Source organism: Mastigoproctus giganteus, chromosome 2, assembly GCF_048544385.1.
Source record: "Mastigoproctus giganteus isolate SK-2022 chromosome 2, ASM4854438v1, whole genome shotgun sequence".
NCBI classification, from domain to species: domain Eukaryota; kingdom Metazoa; phylum Arthropoda; class Arachnida; order Uropygi; family Thelyphonidae; genus Mastigoproctus; species Mastigoproctus giganteus.
Window position 1 is genome coordinate 94682186 of NC_143576.1, and position 22034 is coordinate 94704219.

At 36.1% G+C, this 22034-nt stretch overlaps 1 protein-coding gene across 1 annotated transcript in view; it reads right to left on the reverse strand.

The window, feature by feature from the left end:
- LOC150089433 (spectrin alpha chain-like) overlaps nt 1–22034 on the reverse strand; it is a 579218-nt gene that overhangs the window by 253695 nt on the left and 303489 nt on the right. The window contains 2 exon segments of the mRNA XM_090389473.1: nt 3769–3868; nt 14055–14236. Coding sequence (XP_090245599.1) covers nt 3769–3868; nt 14055–14236 — 282 coding nt within the window.

Here is a 22034-nt window from a genome sequence, read left to right on the forward strand (position 1 = left end):
GTAGAGTTAGCCTTGGATCACATTAGTGAATGCCAATACCAACGGTTCATTTTATATTCCGACGCTCTCAGCGTGTTACAGGCTTTAATATCTGTCAGGTATAATCCTCATCCAGTTCTGTCTCGCATTCAGCAGAAGATTCACGTTCTCCACGAACGCGAATATGACATCCGCTTCTGCTGGATCCCGAGCCACATTGGGATTAGGGGAAATGATTTGGCTGACGCCGCAGCCAAATCAGCAATTCCCAATAACAACTGCTGCCTGTTAGTCCCCTATACAGACTACAGGCAATTAGTACATCAAAAGTTACACTCCCAATGGCAGGATTTGTGGAATAGACAGACTGCGAATAAATTACATCGTATAAAGCCTGTAATTGAACCGTGGCAGTCTAGTCTGCGCAGGAATCGTAAGGAGGAAGTTGTTCTTGTCCGGACCCGCATAGGACACAGTCATTTAACTCATTCGTTTCTGCTGAGGGCTGATGACCCTCCTATGTGTGAGTCCTGTGGAACAATTTTAACCATAAGACACATTTTAGTTGAATGTCCAGATTTTACCAATATCCGTTTTACCGCTTTTAATCATCTGACTGAGCCTTATACACTCAGTCAGATTATATCTGACAATGACAATGTGTCTGCTGTTTTTAGCTTTTTAAAAAGAATAAATATTTTTACTCTTATATAAAATTTTTACATTGTTCTTTTATATATTTGTTATACCTTTTGACATAGTGACCTAACTGATTAGGTCACCGAAAAAAAAAAAAAAATTTTAAAAAAAAAAAAAAAAAATTTTTATAAATGACCTGGTCTTGGCGCATTATAGCCTTAGCAGCTAATGCGCCAATAAAACCAAAACCCAAACCCAAACCCTCTTCACATCCCAAGTTTCATGCTTTAATTTCATCCAGGATACTTTTGACTGGTGGCAGCCTATTTTATCAGCGATAGCACACGTAGAAAGCCCTTCCTGGGACAGAGCAACAGCTACGCTTTTTTTCTTGTTGTCAACTGAACATATGGAGACATGCTTACACCTTCACAAAACAGGATACTAATGAGCGTGTATACCCTTCCAACACCGTATTTATAGAAATGGCTGATGCAATTCCTTGCAATTACTGTCTGATGTAATACCTTTGCTTTGTAACAAACAAAATGACTGTAATCAAACAATATCTTATGTTTTACTACAAATGTTACTTTTTTTTAAGGTGATGCAGTTTTTTTGTCTACCACTGTATATAGTAATTAGATCCTAAAAAAGTATATAATTCTCTCTTCTTTAAGAAATTAAAGAACTCAGTTATATTGATTGATTTGGTTTTTAATGGCGTATTGACTCAGTTACATTAGTTATCCCTATGAATACTGTAGTTCAATAGGTCACTGTTAATGGAAAACAATGATGAAAACACCTACTCTCCCATTACAAATGCATTAAATAGATATAGACGTATGCAGGTGTGAACAAGAATGGTTTACTCATCTTTTTCTATTATTGGATTTTCATTGCCAGTGTGTTGGCAATAGTTTATTTTGAATGTATGACTGCCATAAGATCATCCACTGATCTTTATAACCCTTTTTTACGATATACTTATAGTCCATATATAGAATGAGTTTGGTTGATTCTTTTTCCACAAGGTCAGCATGTTCATTTTTTAAGATACCAGTATGGCCTGGAATCCAACAAGGATCTTTGTTTCCACATCATAGCCAAACAACCATGATTCATTACCAACAATGATGGAAGAAACAAAGTGTGGTTCAGCAGCAGTATTTTGATGAAGATTCTGACGTGCAAGAATTTCCAACCCTCTTGTGATCATCAGTAAGGAAGCAAAGCACAAACTTGGTTGAAACACACTGCATTCCCAAATTCTGTGCTAAAATTGACTGACATGTCTCAGTCGGTGAATGTGACTAATTTCACTAGTAACTTCACGGATGGTTAAAACCAAACATGAATGACTAAATAATTGGCTTTTGAAGTTAAAGGATGGCTAGAGCATGGATCATCTTCAAAATAAGTGGCACTCTTCACACTTTGTAAACCATCGAAAAGACTTTGGACAAAACAAAGCATCTTCCCTGTAAGCTTTTAATGTTTTGTTTTCAATGTGTTTAATGTTTTTAATGTTGCAGTGTTCCCTAATATGGGGGGGAATAAAATACATAAAACGGCCTTCTATTCAACAGCACTAATTCAGAATTTACAGAAGGTAAAGCTGATTCATCCATTACTATGTTTAGACAAGTCACTGAGCATTTATATATATATAACAAGTCTCAACTTGCTATTCTGCTGCAATTTTAAGATACAAAATCAGTCTCCAAACTTTCTGATCAGACCACATAGTGACTTCAATCATTTTTTGTAACAAATAGTGTCATTCGTGACCACAGTATTACTGTTAATTTCTTCTGCACCAAGCATTATTTAACAGGTAAAGCTGATTCATCCATTACTATGTTTAGACAAGTCACTGAGCATTTATATATATAACAAGTCTCAACTTGCTATTCTGCTGCAATTTTAAGATACAAAATCAGTCTCCAAACTTTCTGATCAGACCACATAGTGACTTCAATCATTTTTTGTAACAAATAGTGTCATTCGTGACCACAGTATTACTGTTAATTTCTTCTGCACCAAGCATTATTTAACAGGTAATTCATAAGATATATCATGATCAAGTTTGTAAGATATCTGAATTTTCTAACTTTTCCTAAAATTTCTATAATTTTTTGAGAATCATCTATAACTGCATTGTAGAATGAAATGTTATGTTTGGAACTTATGCTAATTTTTTTCATAATTACATAGTTTGGCTTTGTTTAGTTTGATTTTAGTGGTGCAATGGCATCTTTGACATGCCAAATCTGTAACCTATAATCTATAAAAAGTAAAGAAGGCTTTTTGAAATTGTTTACCATTAGGAATATATCTGATCTTGAAAATGCAACAGATTGTTTAATAACTAACAGTTGTGTACTGCAGTTAATTTTATTAAACTATTAAAAGGAGTCAGTGTTTAATTGCTTTCAAAAACATAAAAACATTCAACACTAATATTATTGTCTGCCAAAACTTAACTAAGTGTAAACAATTTGATTTAACTTTATAAACCCTCACATGCATTCTGTATTAAATACAACAGGTACTGTGTTGAATTATTTTAAAGGAAACATTTAGAAACATTACTCTCGTGCAGATTTCTGGTTAGTGGTACCAGATTTTATTGCTTTCTCCACATAATTATTTTCCAATGGCATATTTTCCATTAACAAATATTACTATTTTCCATGGGGATATCATGAAAATAAAGTATTTAACACTAATTATCTGCATTGATGATTTAAGAGAGGCAATACAGTAAGTTTTTCCATCTCAACAGAAACTTTGCAAGCTGTAATGGAATTTCATTGGGTTAGACATGTCATTTCACACAAAAAGAAGAACATACTGAATGTTTTGCTTTGGAGATTACTTGTATTTTCATAGACAACCAAAATGCTGAAACAGTTTAATGAATAAAAAGAAAATTCATCCTGTAGCAATACTAATAACTAGCCTCCCATCGCTAAAAGACAGAACAGATTAAGAAGAAGTCTGTCCTTTAAGCAGTGCAGACCATGCTTCATTACTTCTGTTTTTGGATATATATCCAAATATGTTAAGATAATTTGTTTGACCTGATGCATGCCTATAATCCTCCCACATACTTCAAATAATCATATTTTAAAAAATGTATACCTGATGTCTTTCCAAGAGTGCTTCAGCTCCAGTAACATCAGTAGCCAATTCATCAGCAGATACAAGGCTCATCATACTATTAATCCATGAGGTCAGGTCCCTATGAAAAAGAATATCAACTTTAAACAAATTGGGGGAAAAGCAAATCTAGCACAGACACTCAATACTATGTGAAGTAATTGTGCTACACAGAAATATACTTTCTCTAATATAATGAAAAATATCGAACAAAAATCAGAATAGCAGCATACACACAACTTGTCTCAGATGAAATGAATTATTACTCTATTCAGAAAAATTTTAAATCCATTAAATTCTTTGCAATACCATGAAATAGTAAAAATCAGTTTCAGTTTTATATGAGGAAAACAGATTTTTCACTATGCTGAGGGATTCAATTTTGACTGTGTGCCTAGGGTTGAAGTTCCTCATGAAGTAAAAATATATATATATATTAATAAGTAAATAATGCTTCATACTTGCCCTTCATCTTACTACTGGAAATTTCCATTTCTTACAATTACAAAGGCAAAAAATGTATTACTATGTATTTCATTCCCATTTTACACATTTATGTTATTTGGCCTAATGAGCAGAGTTATCATTCCTTTTTCAGACCATCATGTAGTTCACATTTTTTGCAACATAATACATACTTTTCTCCTCACCCCCTTGGTATTGCACTTTGAATGTGTAATTTGTCCAAAAATTGTGGATATTTTGTGTGGACAGGTGAAATTAATATGTTCACCCTACTTTAATGTTATGTCTAGGTCTGTCGTGGTTTAGGTTGAAGGAAGCAGCAATTCAAGGTAGTCTATTCACAAGAATGAATTTAGGAGGTTTTTCCTCACAGAGTTCATTTTCCTTAAAGGGAATCTGTCTAGATAACTTAAGCTTATTTTTTTTTTTTTTCTTAAACAGTTACTGGCAAGTGTATGGTGCAGGTGTTTTTTTTTTTTGTTTTTTTTTAATGAATGTTAATGGATTATCACATGAGTTTTCCATTTCTATCCATGCTAAAGTTTAAGTAAGCAGATTAGTCACTCTGGACAGGTGACATATGGATATATGTCCATAATAGTATTTTTATGGTGGCCATCCAAAGCAGAGTTTGACATACAATTTTGGAGTACTTATGGGAATAGATACTTATTGATCATGGGTTAGTCACTGACTATTTACCATCACCTAGAAATATTTAAGTTAGGGATCTGAAACTTGGCAGGCAATTTCATCCTTCTCTATACAGATACCTTCTAAACTACACACTTTTTTTCCACCCATGAATAAGCTCTTTCAGGCTTCTTTAATAGAAACTTCTCACTTTGAGTCAGCAAATCAAGTTTTCACTTCATTAATTACCTCCTCATCAGTCTGAAATCTGGGGGCCTCCCCACTGTAATGGTTTCTTCATTTTAGGGAAGAGGAAGAAGCCTGAAGGTTTTTTTTTTTTTTTTTTTTTGGTAGTTGTTGGCGCATAGGCTTCTGTGGCCATAATGCACCTCCCAAGATTTTTACAGTACTTTGATCCAAGCCCGAGGCGGGAATCGAACCCGCGACCGTTGGGTTACCAGGCAGGCACTTTACCCATCCGGCTAGCCCAGTCGGCAGCCTGAAGGTGATATGGTAGGAGAATAAGATGGGTGCTGCAAATTTTAAAAGCCACAACTGATTGCCAAGTCCACTGTGAGAGTAGTCTTGTGAGTAAGAGCATTGTCAGCTGGGAGGTAGACATCTTTGGATAGTTTTCTTTAGGTTTTCTTTTAGTACTCCCCACTGATACTGCTGCCTTTTGGAAGGTAATCTGTAAGGATGATACCATTAGGATCCCAAAAGACTAACAACATGACCTTACTGGCAGACAACTGAACAATGGCTTTTTGGGTGCTAGTGAAGTTGAATGTTTCCATTGTTTGCTCATCTGTTTTATTTCTGAGTCATAGATGTACCCAGAATTCATTCATTGTCATAATTAGGTCAAAAAAAGCATCAATATTCTCTCCACAAAGGTCCAAAAATTGTGCAGAACAAGCTTTCCTGTGGAGCTTTTGAGGAGGTACTAACAATCTGGGAACCCATCAGGCTGCCACCTTAGACATGTAGTAACTTATGCATTATGCCAAACAGTCCCATGGCTAATGTTCACTTCATTTAGTATAAATTTATAAAAACACATCTGTCTTCAAGGTATAGCTGTTTTCCACTTTAGCCAAAATGGCAAAGTTTGTGGTTGAGGAGAGTGTCATCCTTCTCTCAGGTCATCGTGCACACTGATTCATCCACACTTGAACTATAGCTTTTTTTCCAATTTTTCATAACCTCCTACAATGCATGAATGTTTTTTCATAACCTCCTACAATGCATGAAAGTTGAATGTTTCCATTGTTTGCTCATCTGTTTTATTTCTGAGTCATAGATGTACCCAGAATTCATTCATTGTCATAATTAGGTCAAAAAAAGCATCAATATTCTCTCCACAAAGGTCCAAAAATTGTGCAGAACAAGCTTTCCTGTGGAGCTTTTGAGGAGGTACTAACAATCTGGGAACCCATCAGGCTGCCACCTTAGACATGTAGTAACTTATGCATTATGCCAAACAGTCCCATGGCTAATGTTCACTTCATTTAGTATAAATTTATAAAAACACATCTGTCTTCAAGGTATAGCTGTTTTCCACTTTAGCCAAAATGGCAAAGTTTGTGGTTGAGGAGAGTGTCATCCTTCTCTCAGGTCATCGTGCACACTGATTCATCCACACTTGAACTATAGCTTTTTTTCCAATTTTTCATAACCTCCTACAATGCATGAATGTTTTTTCATAACCTCCTACAATGCATGAAAGTTGAATGTTTCCATTGTTTGCTCATCTGTTTTATTTCTGAGTCATAGATGTACCCAGAATTCATTCATTGTCATAATTAGGTCAAAAAAAGCATCAATATTCTCTCCACAAAGGTCCAAAAATTGTGCAGAACAAGCTTTCCTGTGGAGCTTTTGAGGAGGTACTAACAATCTGGGAACCCATCAGGCTGCCACCTTAGACATGTAGTAACTTATGCATTATGCCAAACAGTCCCATGGCTAATGTTCACTTCATTTAGTATAAATTTATAAAAACACATCTGTCTTCAAGGTATAGCTGTTTTCCACTTTAGCCAAAATGGCAAAGTTTGTGGTTGAGGAGAGTGTCATCCTTCTCTCAGGTCATCGTGCACACTGATTCATCCACACTTGAACTATAGCTTTTTTTCCAATTTTTCATAACCTCCTACAATGCATGAATGTTTTTTCATAACCTCCTACAATGCATGAAAGTTGAATGTTTCCATTGTTTGCTCATCTGTTTTATTTCTGAGTCATAGATGTACCCAGAATTCATTCATTGTCATAATTAGGTCAAAAAAAGCATCAATATTCTCTCCACAAAGGTCCAAAAATTGTGCAGAACAAGCTTTCCTGTGGAGCTTTTGAGGAGGTACTAACAATCTGGGAACCCATCAGGCTGCCACCTTAGACATGTAGTAACTTATGCATTATGCCAAACAGTCCCATGGCTAATGTTCACTTCATTTAGTATAAATTTATAAAAACACATCTGTCTTCAAGGTATAGCTGTTTTCCACTTTAGCCAAAATGGCAAAGTTTGTGGTTGAGGAGAGTGTCATCCTTCTCTCAGGTCATCGTGCACACTGATTCATCCACACTTGAACTATAGCTTTTTTTCCAATTTTTCATAACCTCCTACAATGCATGTAATGGGCAATCCTCCCCATATACAGCTTTCATCTTCTTATGAATTTGTTTTGCTTCTTTACCTTGAACATGAAAAAATTTTATAGCACATCAGACCTCAACCTTTTCCAGCATCCTCCTTGCTATACTCGTGGCTCTAGTTCAGTAACTAATAGATATAGAAAAACAAATAAATATACATTAACTTTAGAGACTATGGTGTGTGTGTGCTGCGGAGTGAGTATAGTTGTTTTAATGTGCAATCACATAGCTGTTCAGAGTTAGGAAATACTTTTCTTTGTAATTTCAGTTTTATGCTAATACACAATATTTCACTTCAGTGGTGCAATTGTCCAAAAACTGTGCAAGGTGGCTCACCTTATATGAGCTAGATGAAATAGCTCATTTGTCAGAATATTTTGTATGAAAGGCAGTTTTATGAAAAAAATTTAAGTCATTTCCATTAGTCATGTTTAAATACAGACATGGAGTATAATAATACCCCCTTAAGTTTGAATTTTTCAAAGGGTTTGGGTTTTTGTTAGTGCCACTATATGATCTAAGTATTAAAAAAAAATTAAAGATTATAACACTATTTAAAGTTGCCATAAAAACATTCTGAAACTTATGTGTGTATCAATGTTTCTTGAATTATTTTCAAGTGAGAAAAAATATCATTTATCTCGGTTTTACCTAAAAATTACATTTTTTTAAAAAACATGTGAAGTACACTGAAAGGGCAGAATTCATAGGATACCTGGTTCCTGGGCAATGTAACGCTGTTACCCCTTTCGCTAGTGGACAAACCCACCACTTGGCAGGTATATATGTATACTGCATCACTGCATTTGCATAGACAGTAATTTGATGTCAGTATGGATAAACATTGTGAGTTAATCGACTTTGAAAGAGGGATGATAGTGGGTGCCCGATGCATGGGTCACTATCGTGGAGGTGGTACAGAAATTGCACTATTCCTATTTGACAGTATCAAGTGTATCAGGAATATGCCATTTCTGAAATAACATCTCATTGTGGACAGTGCTGTGGGTGGAGAAAGGAGGTAAATGAATGTGGCTGTCAACGTCTGTCTTGCATTGCTTCAGCCAACTGGAGAGTGACAGTGGCACAAATCACCACCGCCTTTAATGAGGGTGGTGCCAGAAACATCTCCAAGACCATCAGGCAATCATTAGCCGCAATAGGTTATGGAGTCCGTCAACCCACCAGAGTCCCATTGCTAACACCACGACACAGGACTCTATGCCTCAACTGGGTGAAAGAATATTGGCACTGGACTTTGGATGATTGGAGACAGGTCTCCTGATCCAATGAGTCCCGTTTCCAGTTATTTTGAGTGGACGGGAGGGTAAGTATCTGGCGGAAACTGCACGAAGCTATGCATCCATCATATCAATAAGGAACTGTTCAGGCAGGCGGATGGTCAATAATGATCTAGGGCATGTTCGACTGGCACTCGTTGAGACCTCTGGTACATCTAGACGCATCTCTGAATGGTCCAGGTTATGTGTCCATCCTTGCAGACCATCTGCATCCCTTCATGGTCATTGTGCACCCCAGGGCAATGGACTCTTCCAGCAGGACAATGTGCCTCCCCACAGAGCTGTGGTGACTAGAACATGGGTCTAAGAACATTCTGCAGATTTTATCACCATGGCAAAATCTGCAGAATGATATTTTCACATAAATTGGATGTTTTCCCTTAACTAAAAATGTTTTCACATAAAACATCTTTCGTGCATACAGGGCACACACGCACCTTTTTAAGACTGGTTATTTAGGTTATAATACCAGAATTTATTCCTGGGTAGAATAAGTTATATTTGCTTAAGTATGACATGAGAGCAACTCAGAAGGAGCTTGATGATATATATCCAATTTAATATCTCTAAATGGTTTAATTTACAGATTTTGGATTTGGGCAAGCAAATCCAAACTTTATTTATTTATTTTGTAACTTAATTTAAATTCTACATTTACTTGGTGTAAGTAACTGGATTTACTTCACAGTTCACAACAAGCCACTATAAATGCTCATTCAGCTCAGATTTCACACCTACACGATGACGAAAGTGAAATCACTAAGGGCATATCCACCTTGAAGTTTTTACTTAATAGTTAATAAAATGAAGGCAGTTTGTTAGGTTTTCCATTTTCCCTAGATTTACGAGGTGGTGCAAGTCATTCATCCTTTTGGGCCTTGATTAAGTTCTCATCTTAGTGCATGTGTGTGTTCTGGGAAAACTCTCAGCTTAAGTACAACTACTAAGACAGCATTTAGTCCACAACAATGTTTCATTGATAGTTTGCAGTTTTAGCTTCTTTTCTTTCCTTCCAGAGATATAATCAAAGATAATGTGTACAACCTGCCATTACATAAATGTTTACAGACAAGCACTGCATTACATTTTAAAAACCACACTAATTACAAGAAAAGAATCACTGGTTGAGCACTCTATTAGCATTAGCATTAGTAGAGGCATTTGATGCAAGAAAGCAAGCTTATGCAGCATTAGCCAAAAAAAAAATTTTTTAAAAATAAACAAATAAATAAAAAATAACCACTTCCACTTCACCCCTCGGTTCATTCGAAATACCTGTCCAGCTGAGCCTTAAACTTATTTAGGCTATCAACTTCCACGACAAGGGATGGAAGTCTATTCCACCAACCAACCACCCACTGGCTAAAGGCAAATTTCCTCACATCTATCCTACATCTTTCTTTTCTCAATTTGAATTTATGCCCTCTCAGGTAATTATTCTGAGCAAAGAGGAAGAATCCTATCAGCATTGAGCATGCTCAAACCATTCAAGGCTTTATACACCTCTATCAGATCACCTCGCTGGTGCCTAGTCCCCAGACACTGTAATTTGCAAAACTTAAGCCTTTCTTCGTAAGAGCACCCCTTTGTTCCATTCACTAATCTTGTTGCCCTTCTCTGTACTCGTTCCAGCATCTCTACATCCTTCTTGAAATGAGGCCTCCAGACCTGTATACAGTACTCTAGGTGTGGTCTGACCATTGCCTTATACAAGGGGATAATCATCTTATCCCTGCTAGAAAAATTCCTATATATCATCGACAATACACCATGAGCTACTCTTGCAGCCCGTCTGCACTGCTCAGAAAACTTCATATCTGCCTGCACAACCAACCCCAAGTCCCTTTCATTCTCTACCACTGTCAGTGTAGTACCACAGAGTTGATACGTTGCTCTGGGGTTGCTGTTTCCCATATGTAGTACTTTACATTTGTCAATGTTAAACTTCATTTGCCACCTCTCAGCCCATCTGCTCAACCTTTCCAGATCCTGTTGCAGCAGCATAGTGTCAGTAGTGTCCTTGACAACCCTGCCAACCTTTGTATCGTCTGCAAACTTGGACATTAAGCTTGATATACCATCATCAATATCATTTATAAATACAGAAAACAATAATGGACCCAATACTGAACCCTGAGGGACTCCACTAATAACATTAGTCCACGATGAGCAGTGTCCATTGATTACCACTGTCTTCTCCCCCTCAACCACCCCTTTATCCATAGCAGCAATTTGCCTCCAATGCCACACTGCTCCAATTTGTGCAGCAGTCTTCCATGTGCAACAGTATCAAAAGCCTTTCTAAGATCCAAGTATATAACATCAAAGTTATTCCCTGCATCCAGTTCTTTTGTGACTGCATCATAGTATCCAATCAAATTGGTCAGGCAAGACTTCCCCTTAACAAAACCATGCTGTGTCTGAGCTATAACTGAAGTCCTGTCTAGATGATCCTGCAGTGCTTCTTTAACCAGTGCCTCCATTAATTTTCCAGGAACAGAAGTTAAACTAACAGGTCTATAATTACTTGTGTCGCCCTTTGATCCTCCTTTGTGAATTGGGGTGACATTTGCACATCTCCAGTCCATGGGTACTTCCCCTGAGTCCAAGGAAGCTCTCATAATTATGGCTAAGGGTTTGCTTACTTCCTTTGCTGCCTCCTTTAATGTAACTGGATAGATCCCATCCACCCCAGGTGCCTTTCTTGTATTTATCTTCAACAATTTCTCCTCCACTTTACTCTCAGTTATTATAAGATTCTCTAGCTTACTGCCACAGTTGAATACACCTCCTTCATTCCCCTCGCTGAATAACTCCTCATGTGTGAATGTTGATGCAAAATATTCATTCAGTTTGTTAGCTACCCGAGCAGGATCATCAACAGTTGACCCATCGATATCAAGTGGACCAATCTGATTCATCCCCTTCTCGCTGAATAACTCCTCATGTGTGAATGTCGATGCAAAATATTCATTCAGTTTGTTAGCTACCCGAGCAGGATCATCAACAGTTGACCCATCGATATCAAGTGGACCAATCTGATTCATCCCCTTCCTTCTAGAGTTTACATAAGTAAAGAACTCTTTGCTGTTTTTCTTTGCATCCCTTGCCAAAGATTTCTCGTAATCTGCTTTCGCCTGCCTAACCTCCTTTGTAACTTGGTTACAGATCAACTTGTATCTATCATAGGCTTCTGTGTCACGTGTTAATTTGTATGTATCCCATGCATTTTTCTTCTCTGCCATATGCCTCATTAGTTCATCTGACATCCACTTAGGCCTAAACCTTGAACAATATTTCTTAGTTGGTATGTAAAGCCTAGTAGCTTCCAAGATAAGTTCTTTGAATGCTTCCCATTTTGAATTTGCTGTTGGTAACATCATCAGTTGGTCCCACTGTATAGAATTTAAATACTGTCTCAGTCCATCGTAGTCGCCTTTACGAAAGCAATAACCCTTCCCTTTACCACTAATGGTAGTTACCTCTTTGAGTAAATCCCACTTCAGCACACTGTGATCACTGCCACCTAGTGGTTCATTTACCTGCAGATTCTTAATGCATGAAGAATCACTACTGATAATCACATCAAGAGTATTACTCCCTCTAGTTGTCTCCCGAACATGCTGATGTAGAAAACAATCATCCAATAAATCCACAAAAGCCTTGCTAGTGTGTGAGTGACCAGCCCCCAAATTCCAGTCAATATCTGGGAAATTAAAATCTCCCATTATAAGACTCTGATTTACTGGCCTACTCTATTTCCCTGTACAGTTTCTTATTATACTCATCAGAGTCATTAGGCCTATAGCACACTCCTACTCTCAATTTTGATCTCCCAATGCTTATGTCACACCAAACTGACTCGACACTGCACTGTCCAGCAATGTCGACTGGCTTCACTTCCTTGGATTTTATGTAATTCTTAACTAATAGCATAACCCCACCTCCCTTCCTATCCTGTCTATCCTTTCTGTAGACATTGTATTCCCCAAATTCCAGTTCTGCATTCCTTATATCTGTGTGACACCACATCTCTGAATTCCCCACAATATCTGCCTTTGATGTTTTGAGCAATACCTCAAATTCATCAAATTTATTTACTAAACTCCTAGCATTGGTGTACATGCAAGTATACATGCACCTGTTCTTTTTCTTAGCTACCCTAACACAACCTATGTGTTTATTTGTACCCCAATGATTCCCAGCAGTCTCTGAAATATCCTGCATCTTATTTTCCAGGCTGCGGCTCATTGCAATAGAAGCAGTGCAAGAATCACTTTCACCTCTGCCAGTGGCTACTGTTAATCTATTAGTCCTTATATCCCCCCAATCTAGCAGTTTTCCGACCCACCTAACACTGCCTCGATAGCATCAGCAAACATTTTTGCACCCTTTCTATTTAAGTGTATCCCATCCCTGTAGAAGCAGTCTCTTCTGTTAACAAGTACAGACCAGGCTGAAAAAAATTCTACCCCTTGAGCCTTGCACAATCTTTCCAGGGCCGAATTGATCGACAGGACTCTCATCATATACTCCCTCCTATCATGTCTGGGCAGTGCAGACACTTTCAAATTCAACCCTAATTCACGGCTTTTTTCAACAGTGACCTGTACTTGTTAAGTAATTCATAAGAATTTCTTTGTTCAACTGACAAAAAGAAATTCTTATGAAAAAAAATGAAATTTAGTGTCTCAAAGTTGTAGGGCAAAATTTTCACTCTGCAAAAAAATTCTGTTTAATATCTATATCCTCATTATGTTGGTTGGTTGGTTGTTGGGTTTTATTGGCACATTAGCAACTAAGGCTATAATGTGCCAGCTCATTATGTAAGAAATGTTAGGTGTTGCCATGATGTTTATCATACCCTCAAAAGACAGGTCTCGTGAATGACAAGCAAAACTAGGAGAGAGTGGAGCTTTAATCTTGAGGCAAAAGGTCTGGCTGCTTACTGCATATTTTCAGTTACTTAAACTGCTCATTATATGAATTCTGAAATTTTTAAGGTATGCAATTTGCATTATGTTTCCAAGAAATATAAAAACAACAAAATTATTTCTGCTTTTAAAAAAAAACTTATTTTAAGTCTCTCTCTCACTCTTTTAATTTTTTGACACCAAATTATTTAATGATTTGTTAAACAAGCATTTAAGGGGGGGGGAACCAGATAAAAATGAATCCATACATTCTGTAACATTACAGTATTACTACCTGTAATCTGCTAAGAAACGCTGCAAATCATAAGAATCCAACAACTTTTCCTTTCTAGCATCAGCTTTAGCAGTAAGTTGGGTCCATTCTTCATTGATTTCCTTTTGTTTTGTGTATATGGTATCTGCTGCCTCTGGATGAGTTTGCATTAAGCGACTAGCTGTTTCATCTAACTGCCTTATCTGTGAAAAATCAATTTTAAATACAGTGCATCTAAATATAAATACGAAAATTGTTTAAACTGCAAAGTTAAACTTATAAAAACAGAACTACAAAACTTATAAAAACAGAACTCTTTACAAAATTGATCTTACCCTGTTAGGTTTATTTTAGTCACCATAAAAATATAGTTAAAGAAGGACATTACATGGTTGTTTTCCTATACGGTTATTACTAAAATTAATACCACTCATATACCATATGAAATTAATAATATAGTTTAAGCTAATCACCGAAACCACTATACAATTTAAGGTTATGTTTCAGGCATCTTACCGATACCCATCATCATTATCAGACCAATGCTGCTGACAGACTCCGCTTGCTGATGCTCCCAAAAACCTGAAGTGCATTCAAAATGAGGCATTTCAGATTTCTGGGAGCATCTGCAAGAGGTGTCTGTCAGCAGCATAGTCTGATGATGGGTATCAGCAAGATGCCTGAAACATCACCTTAAATTGTATAATGGTTTAGGTGATTGGCTTAATAAATTATATTATTAATTTCAAATGGTATATGAGTTTTATTAATTATAGTAATAACTTTGGACATAAAAAGTTGTGAATGGAGAAACAAAATGAAGAGGCATTCAGTAAAAAAAAAAGTGTCGCATTACATTCATTTTTATTATGTCAACATCAACAAAAAAGTATACAGGAAAAATCCATGCTAAAAAAGTATATGGGACAAACATTTTTTCCATATAATTACCACAGTGACATTTGTCCCAATAATAATCAGTTGTTCAATTCATGCATGGAACAAAAAACTGCAGACTAGTTTGTACATCCACAGGCATACCTTGGTTTCCCAACAAAAGTGTTTACCTTTGAGATGCTTCTTTAGTGGTCCAAACAGGTTGAAGCCACTAAGCAGATGGGAAAAACAGCTTCAGGAGGTATAGTGTCACACAGGATGTATCATGGAAATGAAAAATGTCATTGAAAAGGATCACTTCCTTTATGAGTAAGCCAGGATATTTCCTCCGGATGGATTCCTTGTTGCACCATGTTATGCAGTAGAGGTCTCCTTCAGTGTTACTCTGAAATCCAAAAGCCCAAGAGAGAGAGATGCCTCACAAATAATACCATAATATCACCTTTACTGCAAACTATACAGCCTGGAACTTCCTTTTAATGGGGGATAAATCCACTTGACTGATGACATCCTCAATATGAGGGTGAAACTGTTGTTGTTGCTGGTTTCTAGAAGCATCAGCAACCTAGACCGTATTGCTCTGTTGTGTATTATGGCTGTACAAGTGTATGTTCACGGGCCAATTAACATGTTATGCAAGCATGAAAAGCTTCAATTCCCATTATTTCAGATCGGAAATTGAAGCTTTACAACGGCCACAAGGTGTGGCCAGAAAATGTTAATTGGCAAGCTGATCTGCATACTGAATGCTGGAAGGCATTCAGTATGCAGATCAGCTTGCCAATTAACATTTTCTGACCACACCATGCATAGTCTTCTTCTTCCCAGAAGCTCTCCAAACAGCAGATTTCTCCTCAATGAAAGTGAATTGAGTGATGGTTGAATGTCTTGCCTAAATGCGTACTTATTTACCACTGAACAGGACCATACACACATTGCTTAAGGTACTCAATCTCACTGACACTTTCTAGTACCTTAGAAAAAGGATGGAAAAGCAATGACATGTGTGCCACAAGTTGCATGCCCATACATAAGAAAATGTATGGGCATGCAACCACATATAAATAGTTTATATTAAAAAAAGTATATTTTTATTTGAAGATAAATTTATTTTATAGTCTATCAGCTTTACAATTGAAGATGAGAAAAATTGTGGTAGTGAAAAATTGTGTGAAAAATTATACAGCAATAAGTTCTCATTAAAAACTTTCAAATACTGTTACCCTTTTTATAACAACAAAGCCTACTTACTAACGTTAGTCAGTCCCCCCCCCCCCCCGATGCAGAAATTGTTATATTTTTGTTTTTATTTTTTAAATACAGGGCAGAAGTAGAAAATTTCACCATCATTACCCTAGAACATCATGAATAATGTAATTCCAATATATATGGTTCTGTTTACAACAATCTAATGTGCAGTCACCCATCTGTCATTTTGCACTGGGTCCTCCCACTCTGGGGTTCGAGCCCGTCACCACCAAATATGGAGGATGTGGAAAGGTCAAGGAATGACCACTGCATATCCCGGAGCAATATGGCCTTAATTGCTAATGCTCCTAAAAACCAAATAACAAACAAACAATCCTCCCCACTTGTGCCAGTTGTCAAGGTGCATGACTTTAAATTGCACACTGAATGTCTGTTTCATAGTGTCTTAATTATAGACTATTTGAGTTTCCAATGAAGGACCACTGCTGCCGAGGGAAACCTTAATCACCACATAATCCACTTCATGATGCATGCCGAGATTGTTTCCAGGCATTTTGTCATTTTAAACTTATGCCACCCTCTGTAATCTTTCTTTTTATTCAATATACAGCACAGTACAATACAGCTCCTCCTAGCCAGATGAGTCAAATGGAAGCAATTGCATCCGCTTTAGATATTCATGTATCCCAATGTGCATTATCAGATGTTAATTATTAAATATCCATAATATGCCATAAAACTTATTTAAATGCAACTATGTGTGATAGTCAAAAAAGCAGCGTTTCTGATATAGATAATGTATGTTAAAAAAAAATACTCAAATATTACAAGGATATGCACATGTCTGGCCTATGAAGTGGACCTACTGAACCAGTGAAGTGGAAGTACTACGTGAATTAATTATTCTGCATTTATGTTATTTGGAGAAAAGGGTTAATTATTTCTGTATGTTATATGAATTGATGATGAAAACCAGCAAAGTGGAAGTACTGCATCAAATTAATTACACAGCATGTGTACGTGCATTTTTAGTGCTACGATAATTTGGAAAAAGAAGTTGTATAAGGTTGTTAAGAATAAATGTCAAAGCAAGTAAAGACCGTGTGGATATTAGCACATCATGCTTTAAAAGTGCATATGTTCTATGGTAGCATCGGCTATTTTTCAGATGATAAATCTAAAATTTCAACATATGATTAAGAAAGTCTTAAAAAAAGGTCTATTGTAAAAGCATAAGGGAGAAAAAAATATATACTGTGCTGCTTTATCCTGTATATTCCTTGCACACGTTGTTTTTTAAGGAATATTCCAACAACTATATATATATGTATCTGCAAGTGACAGCACAACATGTGGGTCTACAAGCATAATATAACTAATAAAATCAAAGTTTAAAGTAATTGGTAGAAGTGCCCTGCCTCTACATGTTATCATCTGGAATATACAATACAGTCCTATGCAGAAGCAGAAACAAGCATGTATTTAGGGAAAAAGTTCAGTAATCAGTCAGTTGTTTAGTTTCATCAAGAACTTAGTCATTTAGAGAGCATATGGAAAAAAAAAAAAAAAAAGACCAAGAACAAAATGCCAGAAGATTCATATATGCTGAATTTTCTGGTATACTATTCCACATAAGCTGAATTTTCTGGCATACTATTCACACATACTGAATTTATCACATATGCTGACTATCACTTCAATGTTTTGTGGACAAGTTTGCCATTTGGAGCTTCTGAAAAAAAAAAAAGATTTGGAGTGGCATGGACAGAGGAAGAGGTCTCCATAATGAGAACTGAAGCTTCAAAAGTATATTACAAAGTCTCAAGCCATTGTTCAGAGTGAAAAAAAAGCAAGACCGTTGATAGCGGACTAATTAAAATAAATGCCTGTCTATTAGTTGAAGTAAGAAAACTGTTCAATGTGTGTACAAGTCTGCCAAAAGGTCTTCTCACCATCAAAATTTGAAAGATGATAAACAAGGTCATGTTGACAGTCTGGTGAAAGTCTATCCACAGGTTACTGCTTGTAAACCTGTGACTAACACCAAAGAGATTTAAAAGTTTGTAAAGGTAGACATGAGCTATGCAACTGATTTCTGTGGATCTTTCAAGGGATAGATTCTTCTCTTTATTGAATTACATAAGTAAAATTTATTTTCAAAAGTATCAGTTCAAAATCTACTCTTGTAAAAAGTGGAAACAGAAAAAGTCATTAATTTCTATGGTTTTCAGTATATTAATTGATTTTCCTTGCTGTGTCATTTTTATGTGTTTTGTTAATCAGTTCCTATCTATCTCCACATAAGCAGTAGTTAAAGTGTTGTGTGTGGTACATTCCAAGAAGGTAACTTCACTGCACCGATGGAAAGATATATTAAGAAATGAATACTCCCCCACTTCCCCATCTGTCCTACATGTTAAAAGATCATGCATATTAGTAATTGTAGTTTGTGAATGGTGTTATAATATCAATGACTGCTAGTCCTTCAAAGCAAGTAAGATGTGTGAGTCAAGTGAATTATAAGTTATATGGAAAGATATATTAAGAAATGAATACTCCCCCACTTCCCCATCTGTCCTACATGTTAAAAGATCATGCATATTAGTAATTGTAGTTTGTGAATGGTGTTATAATATCAATGACTGCTAGTCCTTCAAAGCAAGTAAGATGTGTGAGTCAAGTGAATTATAAGTTATACCCAATTGTATCTGTATGTGGATCAAATGACATGAGCATTAGAAAATACAAGTATAGTACAGTAACTGAAAGCTGACACCCGTGGAACCTGGAATATGCTTGTTTTTGAATTTTCTCAGTTTCTGGGCAATACATCTAACCAAGCATAAATTACACAGGTCGTCATCAATTTCCCTGAAATAATTTCAACAGATTCTCATAGGAAATATGTTCAGAACTCAGATATGTGGTTAAGAATTCTCATAACCCTCAGTTTTCAAATATTGTAGGTTAATGACTGAAAACCAAGACCTGTAGTCAGTTTATTAATTATCTTTTCCATCTATGTTATCTATTTATTTATTTTTATTTTTTTCTAGAACATTTGGGAGATTTCTAGAGCATTCAAGAGCTTTCTGCAACATTCAAGAATGTTCCAGAATATTATTACATGAGGAAGAAAGATTGGATGTTTCTGGAAGGTTTGACAACAATGGAATTCTCTAGAAACATTGTGATCTTTCTAGAAACTTCTCTACCAGTATACATATGAGAGTAGGTTCTGCACCAAGCAAGCATTTTCATATTTCAAAAAGTGTATGCTTTTCAGAAAGCAAGTGGTGAACAAAGTGAACAAGTGTTTTAGTGAATTAGTGTTTGTAAACACGTGTTGTGTGCATAAGTGTAAATTGTAAACTGTATTTAATTTACAAATACAAATCTACAATTTCTTAATCGTATTCTTATGTGAGTGTACCTCAACCGTACATGAAATATGTCACATTCTTGCTGAAATAAACCTAATAACTTTTGCTACATTTGCAGAGAGGTGGTATTAAAATCGCAGCAATGGGCCACTGTCACAATTTGTGAGAAAAGCCTGTGAACTGTATTTTGGATGTAAAGTCAGAGATCATGGGCTCCAAAGATTTGCTGTAGCTCATATTTGAGGACATTAATAGGTTGGCTTAGAGGTAGTCATAAATCGATGCCTTTTGGTGTTCCGGTGACACGGCAGGTACCTCAAGACCACATAAATGATTGTTACTTTTACACGACCAATATTTCTAGTTTTTCTAATAAATTCCAAGCATAAAGTAGAGTATCCCAACATACCTTCTACTCTAAGGGCCTTTCTTCACGATGATACAATGCCGATGCCAGAGCCACCAGAAACTTATGAACTTGACTCTGATTCAGGATTGGAAAAGGAATCTCCAGAAGATGCAGAACCCAGAACAAGTACAGATCCAGACTTTTCAACTCTTGACATTGCAAAGCCACATCTAATCATTCAGGCAGAATTGAACAATTTGGTCAGAGATTTGGATCTCTCCAAAACCAAGGCTCAATTACTAGATCACAGCTTCAGCAGTAGAATCTTCTTGAAAAGAGTGTCATGGTGTTGTTTTATAGGAAGAAGCAATCTAACATAACCTATTACTCCATAGATGAGGCTTTGGTTTATTGTAACAATGACCAGGAATTAATGAAAGAGTTACATCTGGAGCTCATCCCTGAGCAATGGAGACTTTTCATTGATTCATCCAAGGTCAGTTTGAAAGCAGTTTTACTCAACAATGGAAATAAGTATCCATTGGCCCATATGAAGGAAATGTACAAGAACTTATACATTCTTTTGCAAAAAATATGCTATCAAGAATACAAATAGAATATCTGTGCTGACCTGAAAGTGGTAGCTTTGCTGAATGGGATGCAAGGTGGATACACTAAATACTGCTGCTTTTTATGCAAGTGGGACAGCTGAGCGAAGGATTACCACTATAAGGTAAAAAAAAATGGCCACACCAGAAAAATGTAGCATATCCTCCTTTAGTGGATAAGTCAAAAATCCATTTACCTCCACTACATATCAAGCTGTTTGATAAAAATATTTGTGAAAGTATATTTCCTGTAATCTCCAATGAACATGGTGAGGAAAGATTTCACCAAAATATTTCTCAAATGGAAAAAAAAAGGAAAATATTTCCTGTTTGAGGCAAAAGTTTCCTTGAATCAGTGAGGCCAAGATAAAAGAGGGGATTTTTGTGAGTCCTCAAATCAAACTGCTATTCCAAGATGTGGAATTCACTAAAAAATTAAATGCTACATAACTAGCATTTCATTTTTTTTAGGCAATGAACATTTTAGGCAATGAGAAATCATAAAATTACAGGAAAACTATGGATGAGCTAATTTTAGCATGCAGAGAGTTGGGATGTAACATGTCATTAAAGTTTCATTTCCTACATTCCCATTTAGACTTTTTTCATGAAAATTTAGGAACAGTCTCCAATGAACATGGTGAGGAAAGGTTTCACCAAGATATTTCTCAAATGGGAAAAAAAGATACCAAGGAAAATGGAGTCCAAACATGTTGGCAGACTACTGTCGGAATCTTGTACAGGAAGACACTAATGGGCAATTATAAAAGGCAAAAAACTACAAAATAAGTGTATTATTATCAGATAAGCATTTTTGTAAATAGAATAAGGTCAATAGACCATCATTCAATATTTAGTACTGCATGTAAGATTTTCTTAAATGAAATATATGAAATCTTTTTTTACTAAACTCTTAGTTTTTGACTTTAATCCCTTCTCCCTTAAAATTGGTGGGCATTACAGCAATATGACTGCCATATTTGAATTCAGCAATGTCAATAAGAATCTATAAGAATCACCCTGGATTTTAACAGGGAGCAGAAAAATAATTTTTTTGCCGACCAGTGTTATCAAAATAAATGCAAAATCCAAGCACAAGTAAATGGAGAATGCACTGGCAGCTCAGCCCTTACATTTCACCAATTTCTCTACATGATCAACTTATTATTTATCATCTCCTCAGACTACTGGTCAAAATTTGGAAATGACAAACTCAGAAACAATGAAACTGGCAGAGTGATTACCAACACCATCACTTTGATAATGTTCCACAAATAAATAAAACAAGGAGGGGAAAAAAAAGAAACACAAATACCAAAAGTTATCTTAAACAGAAGCTGAAGAGGATAATCCACATATAGGAACAAATGTAAAGTTGATTTTTTCTTTTTATATATATAACTAGTACATACCTCTAATTCCCCAAAAATCAATCCAAAAAAAAAACCATCAATCCAGAGAAGAAAACACGTTATGGCACATTTTATTCAGAATACATTGTCTTGTTCATTATCTCTCAATGTGTGAAACAGTTATCAGATAGAAAAACCATGTG